Source organism: Sus scrofa, chromosome 8, assembly GCF_000003025.6.
Source record: "Sus scrofa isolate TJ Tabasco breed Duroc chromosome 8, Sscrofa11.1, whole genome shotgun sequence".
NCBI lineage: Eukaryota > Metazoa > Chordata > Mammalia > Artiodactyla > Suidae > Sus > Sus scrofa.
The window spans coordinates 29,154,433-29,180,739 of NC_010450.4; the positions used below are offsets into that span (position 1 = coordinate 29,154,433).

At 43.8% G+C, this 26,307-nt stretch overlaps 1 protein-coding gene across 1 annotated transcript in view; it reads right to left on the reverse strand.

Annotated features, from left to right (window-relative positions):
* Nucleotides 1-26,307, reverse strand: part of RELL1 (RELT like 1) — a 72,081-nt gene that overhangs the window by 35,922 nt on the left and 9,852 nt on the right. The window contains exon 2 of the mRNA XM_013978589.2: nt 868-1,092. Within this exon, the coding sequence (XP_013834043.2) occupies nt 868-1,092 (225 nt within the window). The remainder of the gene's footprint in view (nt 1-867; nt 1,093-26,307) is intronic.

Here is a 26,307-nt window from a genome sequence, read left to right on the forward strand (position 1 = left end):
TATGGAAACAACCTAAGTGCCCAACAAGGAATGAATGGATAAAAAAGATGTGGTATGTATGTATGCACACGCACACACACACACACACACACACACACACACACACACACACACACTGAGCTATAGACAGACACTTAATGGAATATTATTTAGTCAGGAGAAAAAAGGATGTCCTGCCATTTTCAACAACAGGGATGGACTTCGATGCTTAGCGAAATGATTCAGGGAAAGACCGGGTCTGTGTGTTATCACTTATGTGTGGAATCTAAAAAAGCCAGACTTCTAAAAGCAGAGAGTAAACTGGTGGCTACTAGAGGATGAGGGATGGGAAGATAGGGCAGATGTTGCTTAAGGGTACAAACCTATAACCAACAGTAATAAGCTCTAGAGAGCTAATGCACAGTGTAGTAACGATAGACAATAGTCTATTACAACCGTCAAACCTGCTAAGAGACTAGAACGCAATGATTTCCACCACTAAAGAGAAATGACAATTGTGTGATAGGGTGCTAATTATCACTACAGTGGCCATCATACTAAGATATATAAATCTATCAGATTAATGTGTTATACACCTTAAATTTACACAATGTTATACATCAAATATATTTTGATAAAATAAAGACAGATCATTTTGCCTTATAGAGATGGAAAATATACATGACTACTTTCTCTTATTTTGGCCACACCTACGGCATAACAAAATTCCCCGGTCAGGGGTTGATCCTGTGCCACAGCAGTGACCCAAGCTGATGCAGTGACAATAGCAGATCCTTAACCTGCTGCACCACAGGGAACTCTCGGCTGCTTTTTGATTTAAAAATCATCTGCACCCACAGTCCCGTACAAAGAATGCAAGTTATGTACCTATCTTTTCAACCTTTTCCTCTTCCACGTCTTGCTCGGCTTCTGTTGTACAACGATAGCCTTTCTTCTTAAGCAGGTGGCAGATGAGGACGCCAAAGAGACCCATGATGAAGAACACGGGGACGAGCGCATATGCGATATATTCTGGGTGTCCATTCCCAGTGTTGTTTGTGGGTGAGGGCGTCGTCTTGGTTCCGGAATGTAATATGCGGCTGCCACCATTGTCTGAGGACAAAATATGCAGAACTGCTTCAGATGTCAACTGGGGACAAAGAATATCTGACAACCTCAGGAAATGTTGCCATTAAATCCGAGTCTGCTCCCCAAACGACAGGCCGTGCAGAGACTGGCAGGTCTGGCAGGATAGGCACACAGGCTTGTGCTAAACAGTCTTGAATTCCCAGCCTGTCTCTGCCATGGGTCTTAAATTGGATCGTTTCGTAACAAGACGGATGTTTTCTTTTTTTTAAATCCTCTCCAAGCCAGTCTCTGCTTCTTCATCTTTAAGAGTACCTACCTGCGGCAATGCCAGATCCTTAACCCACTGAGTGAGGCCAGGGATCGAACCCGAAACCTCATGGTTCCTAGTCAGATTCATTTCCGCTGTGCCACACAGGAACTCCTTGAGAGCTTTTATAATAATAGAAATATTTAACTCCTTTTACAATTCTAAGTGCTTTATTTATTAATTCCGTTTTAAAAAACACACATTCCACCAGCAGGTTAAGGATCCCACGTTGCCATGAGCTGTGGTGTGGGTTGCAGATGCAGCTCGGATCCTGAGTTGCTGTGGCTATGGCATAGGCTGGCAGCTGCAGCTCCGATTCAACCCCTAGCAATGACGAAAAAGAAAAAAAAAAAAAAAAAAAAAAAAAAAACATATTCCATACAACAGCAATAGATACAACAGGCGACATGCTAAGACTGAAAGGGCTTTACTCAGAATTGTGGTCTGTTTCAATCTGGAAGTGATAATAAATTCTCTTTGGGGAGCAGTGGAAACAGGATGAAAGCAAAGGGACTCAGAACTGAAGCCAAGCAGCTCCTCCTGAAGCAGGTGGTTGAGAATGTGTGTTCATCGTTAATTTGACAGCTTGCAAACCCTTGCAATACTACATATTTACAGTTTGTGATTTGCAAGCATCCATCAGTCATTTAATCTTATAATTACTGCACCATGGAAAAAAAGTGAAGAAGATATGAATCTAAATTAGTGAAACGAATTACAGAGAGATGCACTGTAGTTAAAAGGTCAGACTGGCTGGCATAAATAACAGCTTGGCCACTTACTAGACCTATTACCTTGGGCATGTTTTTTTAACTGCTCTGTGCTCAGTTTCCTCATCTGTAAAATGGAATCAAAATGACTGTTCCTTTCTATGATGAGGTTGAAACATAGCCCCAAATTCTTCGGTACTGCCCCCATGGAGAGGCGAGGTCTACATCTCCTTCCTTTGAATGTATTTTCTGTGCTTTGCCTGACCAATGGAACCTGCTGGAAGTGATGTCTGGTCAGTTTCTAAATCCTTGGCTTTAAGAAATGGGCAGCTTCTACTTCCGGTTTCTTGGGGCACTTGCTGTAGGAACGTAGCCACCACACTGAGAGGAAACCCAAGCTGCCCCAAGGAGAAAAACTGATAATGGTCATCAACTTGCCAACTAAATAGCAGACATCTTAGAAGGAGATTCCATAGTCCCAGCTGATGCTGCATGGAGTAGAGACGAGCCATTTCTCATGAACCCTGCCCAAGTCGCAGATGCAAAATAAATGACTGTTATTGTTTTGAGCCACTAGGCTTTGCAGTCATTTTTTTTGTATAGCAATAGGAACTGGCCAACACTTCCTAGAGTCATTGTGAGGATTAAATACATTAATATGTAAAGCACTTAAAAGAATATTTAGGAAAAGGTAAGCACCTTAAGTGTGCAGTCAACATCTTGGCCGAACTACCCACTGTAGTAACCACTAACCACAAATAGCTATTTAAATAGTTATTTAAATTTAAATCAATTAAAAATAGATAAAATTAAAAACTCAGTTTCTCAGTCAGACTAACCACATTTCAAGTCCTCAATAGTCACATGTGGCTAATTGCTTCTGTATTGGACAACAGGTCAGATAAAGAACATTCCATCATTCCAAAAAGTTACACTGTACCAACATGTTATACACGATAACGAACCATTAAAGAGCAAAACACTGACTGGAGACTCTGCTGTGATCTACCTTAACAATTCAATTAAGAATATCTTATTTTTTAGCCACTCCTGTGGCATGTGGAAGTTCCCCAGCCAAGGATCAAACCCGAGCCACAGCAGCAGCCCAAGCCACCGGATACTTAACCTGTTGTGCCATAAAAGAACTCCAAGAATAACTTTTATTTATTTATTTTTTTTAGGGCTGCACCTGCAGCATATGGAGGTTCCCAGGCTAGGGGTTGAATTGGAGCTGCAGCTGCTGGCCTACACCAGAGCCAAAGCAATGTCAGATCTGAGCCTCAGCTGTGACCTACATCACAACTTGTGGCAATGATGGATCCTTAACCCACTGAGTGAGACCGACCAGGGATCAAATCCAAATCCCCATGGATACTAGTTGGATTCTTAACCCGCTGAGCCACAACAGGAACTCTCCCAAGAATAACTTTTAAATCACAAAGTAACTACTCACAATTCATGCCTAAGATATTCATTAACTTAGGTAGGTTGAACATTCCTTCAATTTACACTAATAATTTGCTTAGAAACACTATTCATCTTCTTTCTTCACCCCCAGTTGAATCATATCTGAATTCTTTTTTTTTTTTTTTTGTCTTTTCTAGGGCCGCACCTGCAGCATATGGAGGTTCCCAGGCTACAGGTCTAATCAGAGCTACAGCTGCCAGCCTACATCAGAGCCACAGCAACATGGGATCTGAGCCACGTCTGCGACCTACACCACAGCTCATGGCAACACCGGATCCTCAACCCACTGAGCGAGGCCAGGAATTGAACCTCATGGATCCTAGTTGGATTCGTTAACAAATGAGCCATGAGGGGAACTCCGAATCATAACTAAATTCTGAAAAATTTATTGAAGTCCAAATTACTAGCAGAGGTAGTTGCTCTTTGACAATGGGATAACCGTAAAATATCTAAGTCAACCATTGTCTATCCATTTGATGGAATAATATGCACAATCTAAAACTATTTATGAAGATTTTGTGAAGATATGGGAACACACTTATGATACAATGTTGAATTTAAAAAGCTTGATTCAGAGTTCCCGTCATGGCGCAGTGGTTAACGAATCCAACTAGGAACCATGAGGTTGAGGGTTCGGTCCCTGCCCTTGCTCAGTGGGTTAAGGATCCGGCGTTGCCGTGAGCTGTGGTGTAGGTTGCAGACACGGCTCAGATCCCGCGTTGCTGTGGCCCTGGCATAGGCCAGTGGCTACAGCTCCGATTGGACCCCTAGCCTGGGAACCTCCATATGCCGTGGGAGCAGCCCAAGAAATAGCAAAAAAAAAAAAAAGGTTGATTCAAGAATCTTACATACAGCATGATCTAACTAGTTAAAAAAAAAAAATGCCTGAAGACATACAATGTACAAAGAAATGACCAAAACATTAAGTGACTCCAAGTAATGGAATAATAAGAAAATTATTAATTTTATTTTTATGGTTTTTGTTTTTTACTATGGCTGCACCTGCAGCATATGGAAATTCCTGAGCCAGGGACTGAATCCAAGCCACAGCTGTGATCTACACCACAGCTGCAGTGATGCCAGATCCTTTAATCCACTGTGCTGGGCCAGGGATCAAACCTGCACCTTCAGAGCAGCCTGAGCCACTGCAGTTTGATTCTCAACCCACTGGGCCACAGGAGGAGCTCCTATTTTTATGCTTTTCAATGATTTTCTAAAATCCTTATGTATGTATTACTTGTGTACCAAGGTAGTAGACACTTAAAAAAAGTACAGAGCAGAGGTTGTCAGTCATTTGGGAGTCACAGATTCCCTGGTAAACCTGCTGGATGCTATCTATGATTCCTATTTCAAATTTTGCCTCCAAGTTCTGCATGCTCTGAACCCTAAGTTAATATAAGGGCAACTGACTTGCAAAGGCTGATGCCCAAGTTTCTGCTTGTGTAACATGGTGGACAATTGGTGCCATTCACCAAGATGAGAAATATCTGAAAAAAAAATCAAGTTTCCATGGTGCTATGGGTTGAATTCTGCCTCCTTCCCAACTCGTATGTTTAAGTCCTAACTCCAAGTGCCTTGGAATGTGTCCTTATTAGGACACAGGGTCTTCACAAAGTTAATCAAGTTAAAGTGAAGTCACTGGGGGGCCCTAATCCCACACGGCTGTTAACCTTTTTAAAAAGGGAAATTTGGAGGCAGGCATGTACAAAGTAGGAACGCCATGTGAAGATGAAGGCAGAGATCAAGTGATGTTTCTGCAAGCCAAGGAATGCTGAAGATTGCCAGCAAACCACCACAAGCTAGAAGAGAAGCATGGAACAGATTCTTCCCCACAGCTCTCAGGAGGAAGCAACCCTGCTGAGCCTGATCTTGGACTTCTAGCCTCCAAAACAGTAAGAGAATAAATTTCTCCTTTATAAATCACCCAGTTTGTGGTATTTTGCAGCAGGGGTCCTGGCAAACCAATATACTTGCATGGAGAGGATAACATCACACATTCAGTTTTGAACATGTCATGACAGAAACAAGTAAATCTGGATGGAAATACCCATTGAGCAACTGGATCTGCTCCATGAGGAAGCCAAGGAAGAGAAGCTGAGGCTCTAACCTAAACACAGAAGAAGTTCCAGAAAAAATGTGCAGTCAGCTAGGTCAGATGCTTCAAGAGAACAACTAAAATAGGAAGGAAATGCAAAATGGCACTGCTGCTGTGGAAAAGAGAATAGCGGTTCCTCAAAAAACTAAAAATAGGGAGTTCCCGTCGTGGCGCAGTGGTTAACGAATCCGACTAGGAACCATGAGGTTGCGGGTTCGGTCCCTGCCCTTGCTCAGTGGGTTAAGGGTCCGGCGTTGACGTGAGCTGTGGTGTAGGTCGCAGACGCGGCTCGGATCCCGTGTTACTGTGGCTCTGGTGTAGGCCAGTGGCTACAGCTCCGATTCGACCCCTAGCCTGGGAACCTCCATATGCTGCAGGAGTGGCCCAAGAAACAGCAAAAAGACAAAAAAAAAAAAGACAAAAAAAAAGAAGAAAAAAAAACTGAAAATAGGATCGCTACATGATCCAGCAATCCCGTTGCTGGTTATCTGTCCAAAAAGAATTGAAACCAGGATCTCGAAGAGGTATCTGCACTTCCGGGTTCTCTGCAGCATTATTTACAACAGCCAAGAAAGACACAGGAAGGCTCTCAACGTGCCCTGACGGCTGAATGGATAAAGAAATGTGATACACACATATAATCGATTCCCACTCAGCTTTAAAAAAGGAGGAAGGAGTTCCGGTTGTGGCTCAGCGGAAAAGAATCTGACTGGCATCCATGAGGATGCAGGTTCAATTCCCTGGCCTCACTCAGTGAGTTAAGGATCCGGCGTTGCCATGAGCTGTGGTGTAGGCTGGCAGCTACAGCTCTGATTTGACCCCTAGCCTGGGAACCTCCACATGCCATGGGTGCAGCCATTAAGAGCCAAAAAAAAAAAAAAAAGATAGAGGACAGCATAGACAGACCTGCAAGTCATTACACCAAGTGAATAAGCCTGTCACAGAAGGACAAATACTGCATGAGTCCACTTATACGAGGTATCTAAAACAGTCAAATTCATAGAAAGAGAGTAGAATGGTGGTTGCCAGGAGCCAGTGGGGAGAGAGAAATGGGCAGCGGCTATTCAACGGTATAAAGTTTCAGTTATGCAAGATGAATAAGCTCCAGATATTTGCTACACAGCATTGTGCTCGTGGTGCACAATACTGTATTGTGTGTTTAAAATTGGTTAAAAGGGTAATTCTCATGTTAAGTGTTCTTACCACGATCTAAAAAAGCAAGAAAGTAACACGCTAGGAAGAATCTTTAAAAAGAGAATTGAGGAGTTCCCGTCATGGCACAGTGGTTAACGAATCCAACTAGGAACCATGAGGTTGCGGGTTCGGTCCCTGCCCTTACTCAGTGGGTTAAGGATCCGGTGTTGCAGTGAGCTGTGGTGTAGGTTGCAGACGCGGCTCGGATGCTTCGTTGCTGTGGCTCTGGCGTAGGCCGGTGGCTACAGCTCCGATTCGACCCTTAGCCTGGGAACCTCCATATGCCGAGGGAGCGGCCCAAAGAAATAGCAAAGACAAAAAAAAAAAAAAAAGAGAATTGAGAAACTGGGCCACATAGAAGTTCCTAGAAAACATGGAAAATCAGTTTCTGACCTAGGAAGAAACTCGGAATTTTTTTTTTAACTTTCCCTCTGTCGTACTTTGCTCCCTATCTGTTTCTCTATAGTTTCTTGAGTTAAACTTAAAATCCTAAAATAAATAACCGTTCTAAAAAAATGTTATTGCAGTACAGTTGACTTACAATATTGTGTCAGTTTCATGTGCACAGCAAAGTGAGTCAATTATACATATACACATAACTACTCTTTTTCAGGTTCTTTTCCCATATAGGTTATTATAAAATATTGAGTAGATTTCCCTGTGCTATACAGTAGGTCCTCATTAGTTATCTATTTTATATATAGTAGTGTTTATATGTCAATCTCAAACTCCTAATTTATCCCTCCCCCACCTTTCCCCTTTGATAACCATAAATTTGATTTTGAAATCTATGAGTCTGCTTGTTTTATAAATAAGTTCTTTTGTATCATTTCAATTAGATTCCACATATAAGTGGTATCAAATGATATTTGTCTTTGTCTGACTTCACTGAGTATAATAATCCAGTTCTATCCATGTTGCTGCAAATGGCATTATGTCATTCTTCTTAATGGCTGAGTAGTATTCCATGGTATATGTGTACCACATCTTCTTTATCTATTCCTCTATCAATGGACATTTAGATTGCTTCCATGTCTTGGCTATTGTAAATAGTGCTGCAATAAAAATTAGGGTGCGTGTATCTTTTAGAATTCTGGTTTGTCCAGATATATGCCCAGGAGTGGGATTGCTGGATCATCTGGTAGTTCTAGATTTAGTTGTTTAAGGAACCTCCATACTGTTCTCCATAGTGGTCGCACTAAAACAAATAATCTTTAAAATCCTAAAATACATACATACATATATAAAACGAAAACATAAATTAATTAAATAGGAAGGAAAAAACACTCCACAAGAGATCTTTGTGGCCTTGGGTCCAAGGGACAAGTCTTTCATAGACTGGAAGGTGAGGCTAGATTCCTTGAGTTCAGGAGTGGAGACAGCTGAGTTGGCTCTTTCTAGAAGCCCACTGTGAGCACTAAGGATGGGGAGCTCACCTTTAGCATGTGGGGAAGAGCTTTTTTGTCTGGAATTTTGGTTGAAGTGGCTGAGACCAAAGCGTTCATTTATATACAAACAAAAGGAGTAAAAAGCAGAGTTTGAGAGAGTATGTGGAGTGATGACCTTGAAGAAGCTGGAAGAGATGATTTCCAAAGAAGAGACATTAAACACTTGAATAGGAAAAAAGGCACTTTCTCCGGAGGCAGGGGGTCGTGGGTTAGTCCTCTGCGGTGGGTGGAGGGAAAGCAAGGAAACAGATGCCCAACAGCCTGTAAGAGATGGTGTCTGCTGCGAACTAATGGGGCCAGGGCAGAAGAGGGGGGCTTAGCGGAGAGACTTGAAGAAATGGGAGAGGTCAGTGAGAGGACTGCAAAGGCATTCAGGGCATAGCTAAGAGGTGCACCCCAAGTCTGCAACTGGGCTAATAACCCATGCAGGGAGGAAAGAAAATGAGAGACCCAAGAGAATCAGGGACCAGGGATCAGGGTCAAACTGGAAAGTTGATTAAACCAGAGGAAGGATGGAGATGGTTTGGGGTGGGATGCTTCCAGAAATGATGGAAGTATGGCTCAGACTAGTCTGTTATTCCTCTACTAACAACAATCAGCACCACATCTATGGAGCACTAGCAAGCCAGAGCTAAGCTAAGCATTGGATCTTCACAATAAACTTAGTTACTGGTATTCTCCCTATGGTACAGACAGGGAAAGGCGGCCCAGAAAGGTCAAGCAGCCCTCCCAAGGTCACCCTGCTGCTGTGTGGCTGTGCCCAGATGCAAACCAGGCAGTCTGGATCCTGCCTGCTCGGACGCTTCGCCCTCTCATCTGACCTGAGGTCATCATTTTCCAACTCTTCTGTTAAAATGCTCCATGCTGGCTGGCTCTCATTTCACAACCTTGAGTAAAGGCTCTCCATATCTCAAAACCCTGGGCTCCAATTAGCACAGCAAGAAGTAGGATTTGTTTGGAAAATGCCCACCACCAGACCTCAGAGCAGTTTACAGGGTGAACAACTGCAAAATCCTATTTGTCCCCCATCACTGACCTCCCGCCCAACTCCCAAGTCATAGCCCACCTTCTGCAGACCCCAACCTGGGCTCCCTCTGCCCCGTCAAGAACAAGCCCTTCACTTCGTGGTGAGTATCCTCTGCACACAGCAAGAACCACTGAAACAGGGAGTTCTAGGCTCTTACAAATGTGCAACAAAAGCCAGCGATTATCAAAACCCCTTGGTTTTTTTTTCCCAGCCCCGGCCAGGTTTGGTTAGTTCACTGTATTCTGAGGACCCACTATGTATTGTTTAGCCAAGATCTTAAGCTGACAAAGTCACAAAAGAAGATGGCAAGAAACTGAGGAAGGGGTCTGAGGAATGGCTCAAAGTCAACCTTCCAAAAAGTCAAAAGCAGTTTTCTAGCTTGGTTTCCAAGGAATTCTTAAATTTCCAACTGACCCCAGTGGTCAGAGGAGCTAAGAAGAAATGGCGAAGAAAGGGCATTCCTCACCTCCAGTGGGCAAAGCTCGAGGGCTGCTGAAATAATGGGGAAGACGGCAAGAGCCTGAAACTCCAGATAAGCAGGCCCTCGTGACTTCTCCCAAGCAGCTTTGTTCCAACCAAGGCCAGGAGCATGTTGATGGGTCCGATAGTGATTCTGCCCGTTTTATCAGGACAGGGTGTACATTCTCAGAAGCTAGGGTTTCCCAGCAGTGACCCAACAACTCTGTGATGGGAAAGGACTTGGCTGGTAACTAGATAACCCATCAAGCTTGGTTGGAACACTGCTTTTTTTGCCCTTTCCCTTTTATTTATTTATTTTTAATATAGTCGATTTACGGGAATGCTTCTTTTAAACACACACACACAAACCTATTTTATTTTTATTTTTTTTAGCAAACATTCAAATCACAGCACCCAAGAGCAACTATTTTTGGTCTAGATGACTGAGTAGGATGGCGAGATGTGCATTTCTCTAAAAGGGCTGTTCTTCATCTGGCTTTGCCCCCCGCTACCACTGTGATTTTGAACAGGTCACTTCACCTCTCTTGGCCTTGGTTTTGTTCAGCTGAAAAATCATGCACTGAAGCCAAGGTCCTTCCTGGTTCTCAAACTCCCATACCTCCCCCCCGACTTCTCTAGCCCCATCCACAGTTCATCTGGGATGATGCTACTGGAGTGGAAAACACAAGCCTACTGTCCCTCATCCACAAGACAGAAATCCAGAAAGCTCTGAAAACAAAAGCGTTTATACCTTGTTTCACAGCAAAACCAAATCTGACAGACTCACTGATGACAAAACCTGCTCTGATCTGTGTGAGTTATCACAACCCCTATTCCACCGAGTCTGCTGCATAAACATTAATCTGTTAGGAGTTCCTGTCGTGGCCCATCGGAAACAAATCTGACTAGGAACCATGAGGTCGCAGGTTCGATGCCTGGCCTCGATCAGTGGGTTAAGGATCCGGCTTTGAGCTGTGGTGCAGGTTGCAGACACACCTCGTATCTGGCATTGCTGTGGCCCTGGTGTAGGCCGGCAGCTGTAGCTCTGAATCCATCCCTAGTCTGGGAACCTCCATACACTGCAGGTGTGGCCCTAAAAAGCAAAAAACAAAACAAAACAAAACAAAAACCCTCCCCCCAAAAAACATTAATCTGTTGGGTTAGACCTCTCAAGGGGGACTTAAATAAGGCCACAAGGGTTTCCAATGGTCACAACACTATGCGTGAGCACTATTATTATTTTAGAAGGAGAAGCTGGAGCTGGGGACAGTATGTCACTTGCCTAAGGTCACATGGTTAAAAGCTGGTGAGAGCCTGGATGTAAACCCAGGCAGATCCTGTTTCTGACTCTTGCTGCTGACCAGCCCACACACACTGCTTCTCAATCAATCTTCCTCTGGCAGAGCTAAGATCTACCAGCTCCTAAAAAAACCACCTCCTTTATTAAGTTAATTGTTTAAACACAGTTTAAAGCAACTGTGTACACTAATGAAAGGGTAGAATGCAAAGCAAATTCTACAAAACAAAATCATCCCCAAATTATTTCTATTTTTGGCTATGGAAATAACCGAAGCCTTAAGACATTCCCCCATGGCCAGTGATTGAGACACAGCATCTGCCCAAACTGTCAAAGCTAAAAATGTATGAAAAGAATGAGCTTATATGGAAACTGGAAAACAATAGAAGTCAGTATATAAATAAGTGCTAAACTTTGTAGTGAAACTTCAGGCAGCTGCCAACTTCCTAATGACTTCCAGATAAACCACTGCTGCAGCCCCACCCTCCCCCACTCTGCAGCAGTGACTAGGCAGAAAGGGGACATCCAGATGGGGCCAACCTGCCTAGAGCCCACCCAGCCATGATACAAATTTCTCCCAATGTGTAGATTACCTTTATTTTGTCAAAATGCTCAAAATGCTCCCCCGATGCTGGAAAAAAGAACCCTTGACTCTAGACAGAAAAACCCACTATGGGAACAGATAAGCTTTTCCAGCAAAAGGTGTGTAAGTCAGCACTGTCCAGCTGCGAACACCCATTGACAGATACATTTGGCTAAGAGGGCCCTTGAAAAACGCAGCTGTCCTGAGGTTTCTGCTAATACCTGGAAGAGACCAGCTGCACCCTGGAAGGTGCCCAAATGGAGAACTCAGGGCTGCAGGAGCATCGCAGGATCTAGAGACTGGCATTCAGAGCAGGAAAGGAAAGCAGAGATTTCCACACCTGTGCCCCTGTACTTGGAGAAATGTGTCTGTAGACAGTTTTTGTTAGGAACTAATAATGACAAAAGGCAACAAGTAAAACTTGATTGGAGCCTGGTTGCAATTTTTTTTAAGGGGTGCACCTGTGGCATATGGAAGTTCACAGGCTAGGGGTTGAATCGCAGCTGCAACTGCCAGCCTACTCCACTGCCACAGCAACACCAGATCAGAGCCACATCTGGGACCTACACTGCAGCTTGCAGCAACGTTGGATCCTTAACCCACTGAGGGAGGCCAGGGTTGAACCTATATCCTCACAGACACTATGTCAGGGTCTTCACCCACTGATCCACAATGGGAACTCCAGATTCCAAATTTAAACAGTAATAAAAATTTTAGAACAGCAATAGAGGATATCTTGAAGACAACAGGAAACTGGGTTAGACAGTATTAGAGACTTATTGTTTATTTTCTTAGTTAGGATGGCGGTATTGCGGTTATGTAGAAGGAAGTCCTTAATCTTACAAGACGATGGCAGAGGAATTTAGAGTGAAATGTAACAGTGTCTACAACTTGATTTCAAATACTTCCGCAAAATGTAGGTGGATAGATGAATGGATGGATGGGGTGTGTGGAAAGTAACATAACGTCTTTTCTATCAAAGGAAATCTTGGTGACTCCATTTTGCTTGGGTTTCAGCTGAAACGCCTTCCTGGTACCTCCCTCCTCTTTCCCTCTTCTCCCAGTAAAAATTTGTTTCAAATTAGCCAGTGGGGAAGAATGTGTGCCCTGACCTGACCAATGGGAAGGGGACAGGTACATCACCTGCGTTAGGGATAATGTCTTTTCTGTGCGTGCGCTTTTTGAGTACCCGCGCCCTTCTACAGAAGTAAAGAGCCTGGTCGAGATCTCCCCGTGTTCATGTGTCTCATTTTCCGACACTGACGATCCGAACCATCTCCCCAACAGGTGGATGGATGGATGGATGGATAGATGGATGGATAAACAAGCAAATATGGCAGAACGTTGAATCCAAGTGGTTAGTACACAGTGATCCACTGTACCATTCTTTCAACTTTACCGTAATAAAAGTTCACTAAGTTCCATTTTACATTTTTTTTAAAATATCCTTTTATGGCATCTCTTACTTCTGGAGTGCTTATCAAATAGTATATGTTTATTAACTATTTTAAATAATCATATACTCTTAAAATGATTGTTACACATCCTATCAATGTGGATATTTGTATTCATTTGACATTTTTTATTAGAGATATTTTTTAAATGATGCAATATTAAAAATAATAATAATAAAATACCCTTGTGGGAGCCTAATTATTATTTTAATGGGAAAATGCATTTCAATTTCCAACCCAATTACTCAAAAAGGAATGTCTGGAGCACAACCCAGCTGTAAGCGGCAGTTTCCTTGAATACGTACCACAGGACTGGAGAAGGGAAGTAATAAGTGTGAATCCGGGAAGAAAATGGACGTTATACTAGATTTCAGAAAAACTAAATTTGGACAAAAAGGGAACAAACAATCTTGATGGGCAGGAGGTGGGAACAAAACTGTATCACTCCTGAACCCCAGGTAGCTACCAGAACAAAGAACCGAAACTGGAGTGACGTCAATATACAGAAACAAAGATATTTAAAAATAATGATGGAAACTGTAAATATTTACCATCGCGGGTTTCCACTCAAACTAGAAGGGAAAAACTAACTTCACAGAGTGAAAGAAAGTCCCTAGCATTCTCTACAACTGTCTTGGGTTTCCCATTTGAAGTAATGTTTCAAAGCCACAGAACTTCCTAACCAAACACAATTCTTCAAGGCCACCAGAAGATGGAGCATAGAAAACTACAGCCCCAGAGCTACTCCTGGGGGAGGGATTAAGGTTAGGATACCAGTGTTCTGACAAATAAGACAATCTCAACTGCTAGACTCTTCCAAAATCTTCCAGAGCACCTCAAACAATGGTTTGCATTCAGATGACACAGAAGAAGGCTCATCTGACCTGGGCTCAGCCCACACGGAGGCAAGGTCAGCCTGTCAGGGTCTGCCTTGGGGCACAGGCCAGGACACCACCAACCACACCCCAAGACAGAAGCGGCTGAGGGGCCTGGGGTGGACTTCCAAGGGTGGGGCACATCAAGGGGTCCTGAGAGGGGGTGTAAGCAAGGGCGATGCCCAGGGGCTACAGGGTCAGAGATGGCTCAGCAGTTTGGACCCCTGTTAAATCTCTCCCATCATTTCTCTGTTCTCCTACCACTTCCTCAGCCTCTCCTCCTTCTTTTGCTATTTTCAGACCTGGCCATTTGGGGATTTTTTTTTAAAGCCTCTAGTTACTCATAGCACTGTCAGTTTCCCGGGCATGGGCTGGGTGGCTGGAGGACAGGGGTGGAGCACGACTTCCACTGTAGACCCTTCCGCATCTTTCAAATTGTAAAGATTCTATTCTATTTGAGAAAGAAGTGGAATTTTTATTTTGTTATTATTTATTTATTTATTTTGGCGTTTTAGGGCTGCACCTGCGGCATATGGAGGTTCCCAGGCTAAGGGTCTAACTGGAGCTGGAGCTGTAATAGCCTACATCACAGCCACAGCAATGCCAGATCTGAGCTGCCTCTGTGACCTACAGCTCACAGCAACGCCAGATCCTTATCCCACTGATCAAGGCCAGGGATCGAACCTGCAACCTCATGGTTCCTCGTCAGATTCAGTTCTGCTGCACCACAACGGGAACTCCCAAGAAGTGGAATTTTTAAAAAACTATTTGCTTGATATGACTGCAAAGCAATGGGACTTCGGAAATTTAATATTCACTTTAGATTATTTTATAGTTTTCACTTAATTTTACAGTTGATTTACAATGTTGTGCCAATTTCTGCTGTACAGGAAAGTGACCCAGTCATACATAGATATATATACATTCTTTTTCTCCTATTATCTTCCACCATGTTCTGCCCCAAGAGACTGGATATAGTTCCCTGTGCTGTATACACCAGGACCTCATTGCTTATCCATTCTGAAACCTAGTATAAGTCTATTTTCTTCCCAGATTCACACTAATTACTTCCCTTCTCTACTCCTATGGTACTTATTCAAACGAACTGCAACTTACAGCTGGGTTGTGGATGTCATAGTTTGCATCCACAACCCCAAACTCCCTGTCCATCGTACCCCTTTCCCCCTCCCTCCCTGGCAACCACAAGTCTGTTCTTCATGTTTAAATTCTTTCCTAAAAGTGGTGTGTTATAAAGAATGAGGTGCGACGTTAAGGTAACTGCAGGGCAGCACTTACCAAGTATTTGCAGTACACCAGGCACTGTTCTAGACACTTCATGCTTATTTCATTTCCACAGTATCCATAAGGAGGTTGTTTCATTACCCCCATGTGTGGATGTGGAAATTGAGGCCCCTGGAAGCTCCATAACAAGTCCTCATGTGTGGTGGGACAGGAGTCAAGCCAGGTCACGTGATCCCAGGACCCCCGTACTCTTAGCCACATTATTTAATAGTGTTTGTAAGGGTAGACATTGGTTTTCAGTTTTACTTAGTAAGTGACACATACTTCAGGGTAAACAGGTGGGTTAAACCATCACCAACCAACCACAGAGCTACGCTGGAGCCCAGGGCCACCTCCCTACCCCCTTGAATGCCTTAAAGCTGCCTCTCTCCAAATAACCCTATTATGGGTGATCAACACTGGAATCTGCATGCATCCTGTTAAATATAAAAATCATTTTCATGAAAAAGGAGTCAAGTCAGCCGCAGCAAGATGAAAGTTGTATTGACTTCATTCTTTAAAAAATTCTCAGCAGCATAAAATTTCCCAATATTAATTTTAATTGCAAAAAGGGGAAGATCCCTCAAAAGTACATGTCACTCCTCTGTAACTATTATGAAAGTAAAAGGAAGACTTTTTTCCATCTATTGAAAAACATCTTGTCCCCAGGTATACGTTTTCACATTATTACTCCCAAACTATTGCACTCAGAAGCAATTCAATAGTTGTCACAAATGTAACTAGTACAAACCATGTCAGATACATGGCATCTAAATCTCTTTCAGAAAGAAAGAAGGTAGGAAGGAAGGAAGGGAAAGAAAGAAGGGGAAAGGAGGAAGAAGATCTTCAATCATACGCATTATTAGCTAGAGACACACAAGATATAAAAGTTGCCACTCAGACACACTTGATGCTTTATTCATTATTCATTCATTATTGTATCTGAAACCTCTGAAATTTGTATCTGAAATCCCAAGGAGACAGCCAAGAGGGTGGATGTGATCCTCATGTTTGCAAATAAATCAATGGTCTAACAGGACATCACTGGAAAGAGGCAGAGAAATGAGCCAAGCAGAAGATCCAACACTCAGAGCCACTGACAGCCTCCCCACCCACTTCACCACAAACACATCACTCGGACATGCCGTGGCCAACGTCAGGAAACCCACAGCGTGACAGACTGACAGGAAAAGGCCAATTTAAGTCAAACAAACCTGTCTCCCCAAGGAGAGGGGAAAGTGGCCTTTCTTTGCACGCCTAGCCCTCCCACCGTTCCTGGAACACGATGGGAGTATCTTCAACACTTCGCCACATGGAACCTGCAAACCGTGGAAGCAGATTCCATCTTTCCAAAGGGGCTCCTCCATTAGTGATGGAGCATCCACTTTGACTGCAATTGGATAAGAAGTTTTGTAAAGATGCTATTTTGGTGTAAGAGAATGTCTAGTGTCCCCATGTGCTCATTTGCCAAATCTTGACAGAATAAAAACATGTAAAAATAGGCTCTTTCAGAGCCAGAAAACTGACCTACCCCAGAGCTTTACCCACTTGTTGGATCAGCCTTTTCCAAAAGATGTAAATAGACCAGCAAGTCCCTTTGTCATGGAGATCAAAAGAAGGTTCCAGTCAGCAAAGATTCAAAGGAAGGCCACAAATAGCAGCATGCTCCCAAACCCAGCGTCAGGAACTGGCCCTCCACTGGACTTTCACAGGACCCTGTCACATTCCAAACGGCTGTGTCCCCAAAGGCGTGGAGCTGACAGACCCTCACCAAAGGCACTGCCCCTTTCCTACGGGGATGTGAGCCCTACCAGATCTGCTCCTGCACATTCCCCGCCGCAAGAGGCAAGCAGGAAGTAGGTCAGAAATGATTTAAATGATGGGAAGAAGCTAACCAGCAAGTGCCAGAACAAAACCACCAAATGGGAAGAAGACAGGCTCAGCAGGCCTATTTCTGGCAGAAATAGCAAGAGGGGGGCCCACAGAGGAGGGGTGCCCTTAGCAACCAGTGACTCCCCTGGAGCATCACAGAGAGGGTGCTGGTGCAGAGCACCTGGCCTCCAAGAGCTAGGTTCCTGGTTTCTGGGTATAACCCACCTCTGCAAGGGTCAGAGTCCAGCCAAGCAATTTCCAGTGTGCAGAAGACAACCACAAACTAACCACGTGGGAAAACAAGAGGTGTTGTCAGGCTGGCTGAAGCTGGTAAGCAAGGGCTTCAAAAGGGAAAGTGCTGGGTGCCCAACCCTATAGAGGGAGAGAGGGAGGTACTGAGTGATTTTTCCAGGAGGATGGGTTCACCATCCCCACATCCAAGGCCTCTGGGATATTCACCCACTTCACCATGTGAACTGGGGTTTGGCACTTGCCATCTGCCCTACATAGATTAAATCAGGAGCCACGGCAGCTGCCGACCCACAGCAGCCCCTGAGCAGAGCTCAGGGTGGAGACCAGGAGGGAGACGCTGTGCTCTGGGAAAACTGGAGAACAGGTCTCCAGATAGTCAGATATTTTTAGGAGAAGACTTTATGAGCTCAATTCTTGCATCTCCTCATATCTAGAAAAACACTAAAATGCTTCATGATGACTAATGTCTGTGACAAGTAGGAACCTTCACGACACCAGCAGCAAACTTCTGTAAAATGTGTGCGTGGCCGCATGTACCTCCCCCTTCACCTTTATCACAGACACCCTGATGTCTCCCTTCCCTCTTTGGGGCTGAATTTCACTGAATATTCTTTCTAGAAACAAAAAGATGTCGCAGTCATCTGTGAGCGAAGCCACTCCCAAGGGTGAGCTGGTGAGCCCTGAGGGAACTCAGGAAAGAAACAAAGACGACTGGACCTGATCTCTTAGGTGCCTATCAAAGGAATGATTCCAGAAAGCCTAGACCTTTGCTTCTTCCCTTAGAAATGTGCTGGATTCCTTAACTTGAGATGTCTGGTTTTCTGGAAATCTTCTGTTCCTACTACCTGCCCTGGGTTGCAAAAGCGCCTATATATCCTGGCTCCCCTATCGCCTCGTCATAGCGGCTTTCTCAGGCTACCAGAGATGTTGTCTTCCAGGCTTAAGTCCTAATTTTGCCTCAAATAAAACTTAACTCTCGACTTTTCGGTTGTGCATTTATTTTAAGTGACAACCACCAGCCACTAACAGCAGTGAACCTTTACCGAGTGCTTATTTATGAGCCTGGTATCTCTACTTGCATTATCTTTTTTTTTTTTTTTTTAATCTTCAAGACTCTTGGATGTTACAAAGAAACCCATCTTTGAAACGGAGACATTAAAGTCAAGGTCAGCCATCTGGGGAATGAATGGCCAGGATTTGAACTGAGGTCTGTTGCAAGCAGGGCCCAGGCTCTCAACCAAAGTTGCTCCCTAGAAAGAAAAGAGGCAAAGCGGAAACCAGCTTTTTCTTTGATGCACTGTATTCATTCAACAGGCTTCCTGGCTATGAGACCCCGGGCAAGTCCATTAACTTCCTGGTGCCTCAGTTTCCTCATCTCCAAAATGCAGATAATAATAGAATGGTTTCTGAGCAAGAAATGAGATGGACTCAGGTTTAACCAAGGTCCTAGCACAGAGTTAAGTGTTCAGCAAAGGTCAGCTCGTATTGCTGTTATCAGTGGCCATAGGTATAAACACTGCTAAATGCTATCCCCACAAAGTTTCCAGCTTTGAATACAAAGCCAACAGACAGGAAAAGACCATGAAGCACATGAGGGTTAACTGGGGGGGACAGGGAAAAAGCTTGAGCCTTGGAGGTGAGGGAGCAGCTGCCCCAGGCAGGACCCCCAGGGATCAGCCTGCAGCTCCCACAACACTGACATTGGCCCCGTTTTTCTTCCTTCCAGGAACAGGAAGCGGGTAACGATTAAACAGAAAAACGACAAAAATCCTACACGCAGGGTTTTCCAATTAGTCACAGGTTCAGTCAGGCAGTGTTCCTGCTAGACAGGCACGTGGCCTGCCTTCTGGGAATATGGGAACTGGCAAGCGAGATGGGGTGTATGGAGGGAGAGATCCTGTCCCGGTGAAATCCCAAAATCCTCTGCCGGGAAGTCTCCCCAGGGCTGCGAGGGCAAAGGGATGAGAGGCGAGGACAGGAAATAAGGACCATTTCGGAAAAGGCAAGCGAACGTAAGATTACACAGAAGTCATGATGAAAACCCTAGAGAACTTGATCTAAGGAAAAGAAACAAACGTGAAGGTCAACAGCATGACGTGCAAATACGAACACTGAGAACCGGGAACAAGGGTTAATCACATAGAAAGATACTCTTAATAATAGTCAGGTGGCCATGCATACTTTGTAGAATTACTCTTCCAAGCACTTGACAGGTATGAAGGTGTTTTAACCCTTCCAATAACTCTATGAAGTGGGCACTATGTTTCCACCCCCATCTTACAGATATGAACACTATAGCACAGAGAGGTCAAGCAACTTATACCGGGTCACACAGCTAGCAAGTAGCAGAGGTGAGATTTTAATCCAGGCAGCCTGGGTTTAATCCATACTCTGGGCTCTCTTGACTCTGGGCTCTATTTATTGCCCATGAGAAGTAACAGTTTTGGTTTTCAGTAAAGTTCCACGGAATGGGATTATCCACAGCTCATCTCTATGTTGAGTCAGAGTACTAAGTAGAAAAATCATTTAATTCAATAATAAACCTAGAATAAGAGAATGGTTTCCTCCAGTGAACCGATTACTGGGAAGAGAACGTGCTTTTAAGTTATATTCTCTCCAAGTCAATTTATCTCTTTTTGCTATTAAATACTAATTTCTAAAAAAATCTACCATTTATAAGAAAAAAAAAAATCGAGAAGCCTCCTGAGCTACATTTAACACTGCTGAAATTGCTGATCACTTCTTGGGAATCCTAAACTTCCCTTTGACCTTTAAAACAATAGAAACTACTTTACGAAGGGATCAGAGTTGCCATATATATCCCTTTGTCCAAGAAGATCTCAGCTGTTAATGAAAAATGTTATGTGAAGAAAGTTTAAGCAGTATTTTGAGCTTACATGATCTCAGTTTCATTAAAAGAAAAAAATACCAAATGTTTATACTAGTAATCTCTGAGAAGTGAGATTATAAATTATTTTTATTTTCTTTTAGTATTTTGTCTTTTATTGGTGGAACTTGGGAGTATTGTTTTTCTTTTTCAACTTTTAGTGTTTTCCAAAGTGTCTTGATGGCAGTCATTATACTTTCATTTTGTTTTGTTGTTTTTTGGTTTTTTTTTTTTGTCTTTTTGCTATTTCTTTGGGCCGCTCCCGCGGCATATGGAGGTTCCCAGACTAGGGGTCCAATCGGAGCTGTAGCCACCGGCCTATGCCAGGGCCACAGCAACGCGGGATCCGAGCCGCATCTGCAACCTACACCACAGCTCACGGCAACGCCGGATTCTTAACCCACTGAGCAAGGGCAGGGATGGAACCTGCAACCTCATGGTTCCTAGTCGGATTCGTTAACCACTGCGCCACGACGGGAACTCCGTTTTGTTTTGTTTTTTAAGCCTGCAGATAATAAGTCAGTAAGGGGAGTTCCCATTGTGGCTCAGCAGTTAATGAACCAGACTAGCATCCATGAGGATGTGGGTTCAATCCCTGACCTTGCTCAGTGGGTTGAGGATCCAGAATTGCCATGAGCTGTGGTATAGGTTGCAGATGCTGCATTGCTGCGGCTGTGGCATAGGCCGGCGGCTACAGCTCCGAATGGACCCCTCGCCTGGGAACCTCCATATCCTGTGGGTGTGGCCCTAAAAAGACCAAAACAAACAAACAAACAAACAAAGTTAGTAAGGAGTTCCCGTCGTGGCGCAGTGGTTAACGAATCTGACTAGGAACCATGAGGTTGCGGGTTCAGTCCCTGCCCCTGCTCAGTGGGTTAAAGATCCAGCGTTGCCGTGAGCTGTGGTGTAGGTTGCAGACGCGGCTCGGATCCCACGTTGCTGTGGCTCTGGCGTAGGCCGGTGGCTACAGCTCCGATTCGACCCCTAGCCTGGGAACCTCCATATGCCGCGGGAGCAGCCCAAAGAAATAGCAAAAAGACAAAAACAAAAAAACAAAAAAACAAAAAAAAAAAACAAAGTTAGTAAGGAACCTTCGTTCTTATTAAGTTGAACCACATGAAACTGATGTCACTGTAGGTCAAAAATGGTAGAACAGTGGTAATTTCATATAGTTCATCCTAATAGGAATATTAATGTTGTAGAGGTAAACCAAAATACTGGAAATCCCTTAGTAAGGCGACTACCTATAATTGCAATCCACAATATCTACACTCTATATATTTTCACTGACCGAAGACAAAGAAAATTCTATGAAATCTTTGGTCCACACTTTAGGAGGGATGGATCAGTGGAAACCAGAGTGGCATTAACTTCTACTTCATTACACTATTAAAACACAGTGTAAATGCATAAACAATAAGCCACTGGCCTGATCATTTTCTTTCTTTCCCACTATACTTTTTTTTGAAAAGCCTTTTCAGTCTTTAAATAATAAACCACCATAATTTCAAAGAGATGATTGCGACCACAATCTGTTAACAGTACGAACTGATGTTTCCCAATAGGAAAGACCTGAACGTTTCATTTTCCAACAACCAGTTCTCCACCACCCACTGGATTTCCTACAATTCAATTCAATTCTGACACCAACTCCCTGGAGTCTGTGCTAACCCCACAGGTTTAAGGGCTCGGTCCCACCAGACTGCCCCCACTTCAGACACCTGCTGCAAATGGCATTGAACCACTTAACCTGGCTAACCCAGTGCAAAGCTCAGGCCTTCCCATGATCTCCGTCAGGTTCAACAATTTGCTATGACCCCTCAGAGAATTCAGGAAAGTGCTATACTTATAATTACAACCTTATTATAAAGGATGCAACTCAGGAACAGCCAAATGGAAGAGAAGCACAGGGCAAGGTGGGGGGTGGGGGGCTGGCACAGAGTTTCGACACACTCTCCAGACACACCATGCTCCCAGCTGGTCCATCCCACATTCATCAGTTCACCAATTCAGAAGCTCCTTTAGCCTCCGTGTTCCAGAGGTTTTATCAAAGCTTCAAGACATTGCATTACACAGGCATGATTGATTAAGTCACTGGTCACTGATGACTCACTCTATGGCCAGACCTTCATGCTTCCTTGCATTTGGGGGATGCAGTTGAAAGTTCCAACCCTCTAGGATCACAGTTGGTTTCTCTGGCAACCGGTCCCCATCCAGATGCTCTCTAGGGGCCCACCAAGAGTCATTCATTAGAGTGAACTCAGGGATGGGCTAAAGGGCTCATTATGAGTAACAAAAGATACTCCCATGGGGAAATTTCAAGGGTTTTAGGAGTTTTGTGCCAGGAACACTGGACAAAGACCAAATATACATACATACATACATACACATATATATATATACATATATATATATATAGTCTTTATATAAACTCAAAGTCAAGAGGTTTTTCTCATTTATATATCAAGATGCAGCACTTGACAGCAAGGTAAAGAGCAACTATTTTATCATATGGTTCGAGGAAAAGAATCTCCTCTCCTCCTTAAAGACTCCCCCTTTCCCATCCCTCCCCCTTCTCAGACACTAAGACACACCAAGTCTACTGCCACTGTAACCACAATTTCCATAATATGTAGGCACCTAACGTACACTAAATTACTTTAAAACAGGTTCATTTTCCTTCTCCAAATCTCCTTAGTCACATTCTAAGAAATCCAGGGACTAAATAAACGGACTTGCCAGAAGTGACGGAGAGAGAGAGACCTTACCCAAGCAGGCTTTGATCAACGGACCCAATGTTGATCTGCACGATTTATTTATTTAAAGACACTGCCCTAAACACCGAGTGCCTGCGCTGTCCTCCTGACCAGGACCCACCCAGAGTGAAGAGAAAACAATGAGAACTTGACCAATAGGGCAAAAACTGGAAATGCACAAGAGTCTTCTAAAAATAAATGTTCAGCAGTGAGGAATTCAGGAGTCAAGATGATTTGTACAATTTCGGAGGATTTACTCTAAACTAAGACAGGTACAATTACCTAGCTTTTACTATTTAATGAACCCTTTCTGGACTTCACACCACCCAGACAATACACTGCACTTACTTCATGAATCACCTTTCCCAGCAAACTTTGAAAACTTGTTTCTATCTATATATTATATGTATTACATTAAACCTATATGCCATGTAGGTCATATATGTATTACTTACAAAGGACTATATATTATTCATTTGATCCCCCAAACTACTTTGAGATCTACAAAGAGCAGGTATATTCATTCTCCCTCCCCTCCCTCCCTCCCCCTTTCCCTGCCCACACTCAGCCCTCCCCTCTTTCTCCAGATGAGGAAACAGAACCAGCAACAGCCTTGCTGAAGTCTTAGGTGGTGTCTGGTACCTAGGTCTTTTTTTGTTTTTTTTTTTTTTTGCCTTTTGTCTTTTTAGGGCCACATTCACAGCATATGGAGGTTCCCAGGTTAGGGGTCTAATTGGAGCTATAGCCTCCAGCCTATGCCACAGCCACAGCAATACAGGATCCGAGGCACGTCTGCGATCTACACCACAGCTCACGTCAACGCCAGATCCTTAACCCACTGAGCAAGGCCAGGGACCGAACCCACAACCTCATGGTTCCTAGTCGGATTCATTAACCACTGAGCCATGACGGGAACTCCTGGTACCCAGGTATTAATCAGCTCAGCACCCAGGGCCCTTCCATCACACTGCAATACCATCACTCCATCCCATCCCATCCGCAGCCCCCCACTGCCTACACAATCAAGTGCCTAGTTTCAGGAGGTCCACAGCCATACCTCCACATCCCCTCTGCAGTCTCATCTCACACAGTTTTCTCTGTCCACACTGGGTCTGCACAGCCCCTTCCGCTGGGCTGCCATCCCCACACTCCCCGTTAAGGTCTGCTTAAAATGTCAAGTTTTAGGCTTTCAAGTCTCTTCCATCCCTCCTATCAGAAGCAAGCGTCTCTCTGCTGTGATCCCATGTGGCACTTTGTCTGTAGGTCTCTGCTGATACCAAACGCATCCTCCCTTATTCTATAAGATTTATCTTCAGAGTTTGTTCCCTCCCCCTTCTCAATCACAAGTTGGTGGAGAATGGCAACCAAATTTGTCATTCATTTTATTTTTTTATTTAAAAATTTTTTTTTGCTTTTTAGGGCTGCACCCACGGCCGTTCCCAGGCGAGGGATCAAATCGGAGCTGCAGCTGCCAGCCACAGCCACAGCCACAGCAACAGCCACAGCCATGCAGAATCCGAGTGGCACCTGCAACCTACACCACAGCTCATGGCAATGCCAGATCCTTAACACACTGAGCAAGACCAGGAATCGAGCCTGTGTCCTCATGGATACTAGTCGGATTCGTTTCCACTGAGCCACAACGGGAACTCCTGTTGTTCATCTGAGATATCTACACAATGCCTACCGGTATCTCAAAGAAGACCCCCATTGAGTTGCATGCTGTTTGTATGAAATATCCACATATGTTGCCTGCAAAGACTACTGAGCCACTGAGTTTGCAATCGTGCATGGAAAATGAGCTTTACCCTCAAAACCCAGCTTTCTTGCCTCTATCATGTAGCTTTTAGCAATATCTGATGCCTCTTTTTTCTATCAGTGGTTGTTTTGAGTTTTGTTTTAATAAAGGAGGAGGTTGGAAAGAAATGAGGAAGCTGTGGAAGCATTCAGGCCATATAAGCATATAGCACAAACATGCAAAGAAAAATGAAGGATGCCTGTTCATTAGCCATCTGCCACTTCGCCAATGCCAGGAAATTCCGGGCTGCCGTTTTTTATAATGTGAATAATTCACATGATTGTGTTGGAGACTTCCAGCTATGAAGAGCTGTTAGAATATTTGGAAATCAGTGTTCCCAAGCTATATTGTGGGACAGAAAGCCCAGCGAATTCTTCCAACTTCCACCCGTTCCAGGAATCTCAGAGAACCTCATTATGTTTGTAAACGCATGGGGGAGGAAGGCTTGGCATATGCTACTGACATTGAAAGGAAATTTCTGTTTGTAACCCTACCTATTACATGACATTTTATGGACAGGTTCTTTATAAATCGTTGACCGCTCAGCTAAGCTTATCCGGCCAGTTAAGAAGAATAATGGCCTAATTGTGTCTTTTCAGGAAAATGAAATTGATTTTTGAAAATATCTCCCTCATGCCAAAATTTTATAAACTCTTTTCTCTTTTTGTTTGTTTGGGTTTTTTGTTTTGTTTTGTTTTGTTTTTATCTTTTTAGGGTCACACCGGTGCCATATGAAGGTTCCCAGGCTAGGGGTCGAATCGGAGCTATAGCCGCCAGACTATGCCACAGCCACAGCAACTTGGGATCCAAGCCACGACTGCGACCTACACCACAGCTCATGGCAATGCCAGATCCTTAATCCACTGAGCGAGGCCAGGGATAGAACCCATGTCCTCATGGATCCCAGTCAGGCTGGTTAACCACTGAGCCAAGACGGGAACTCCATAAAACTCATTTCTAAATCTATGACCTATACATTGAATGGGTCCCTTCAAATGTTTACTCTAAAAGTAAATAAGAAATTCCTAAAGAATTCCTTGGATAATTACCCATTTTCCACTTAGGGAAAAAAAATAAACTACATTCAGTTAACGAGCTGCCTTGATTTTATCTTTAAAGAGATGGATCAGAGTTTCCACAGTGGCTCATGGGGTTAAGAACCTGACGGGTATCCAGGATGATGCAGGTTCGATCCCTGGCCTTATTTGGTGGGTTAGGGATCCAGCGTTGCCATGAGCTGTGGTGTAGGTCACAGACACGGCTTGGATCCTGTGCTGCTGTGGCTGTGGTGCGGGAGCAGCTGTAAAAAGGAAAAAAAAAAAAAAGGCTATGGACCTACAATGAAGAAGGTCAAAAATAATAAATAAATAAACAAACTAACTAACTAACTTCCTTTTACCAGTAGTGCTGAACACAGAGTACATGCAATTTCACATAAAAATAAAGGATTTTGAGAACAATGAGCGAACATACATCT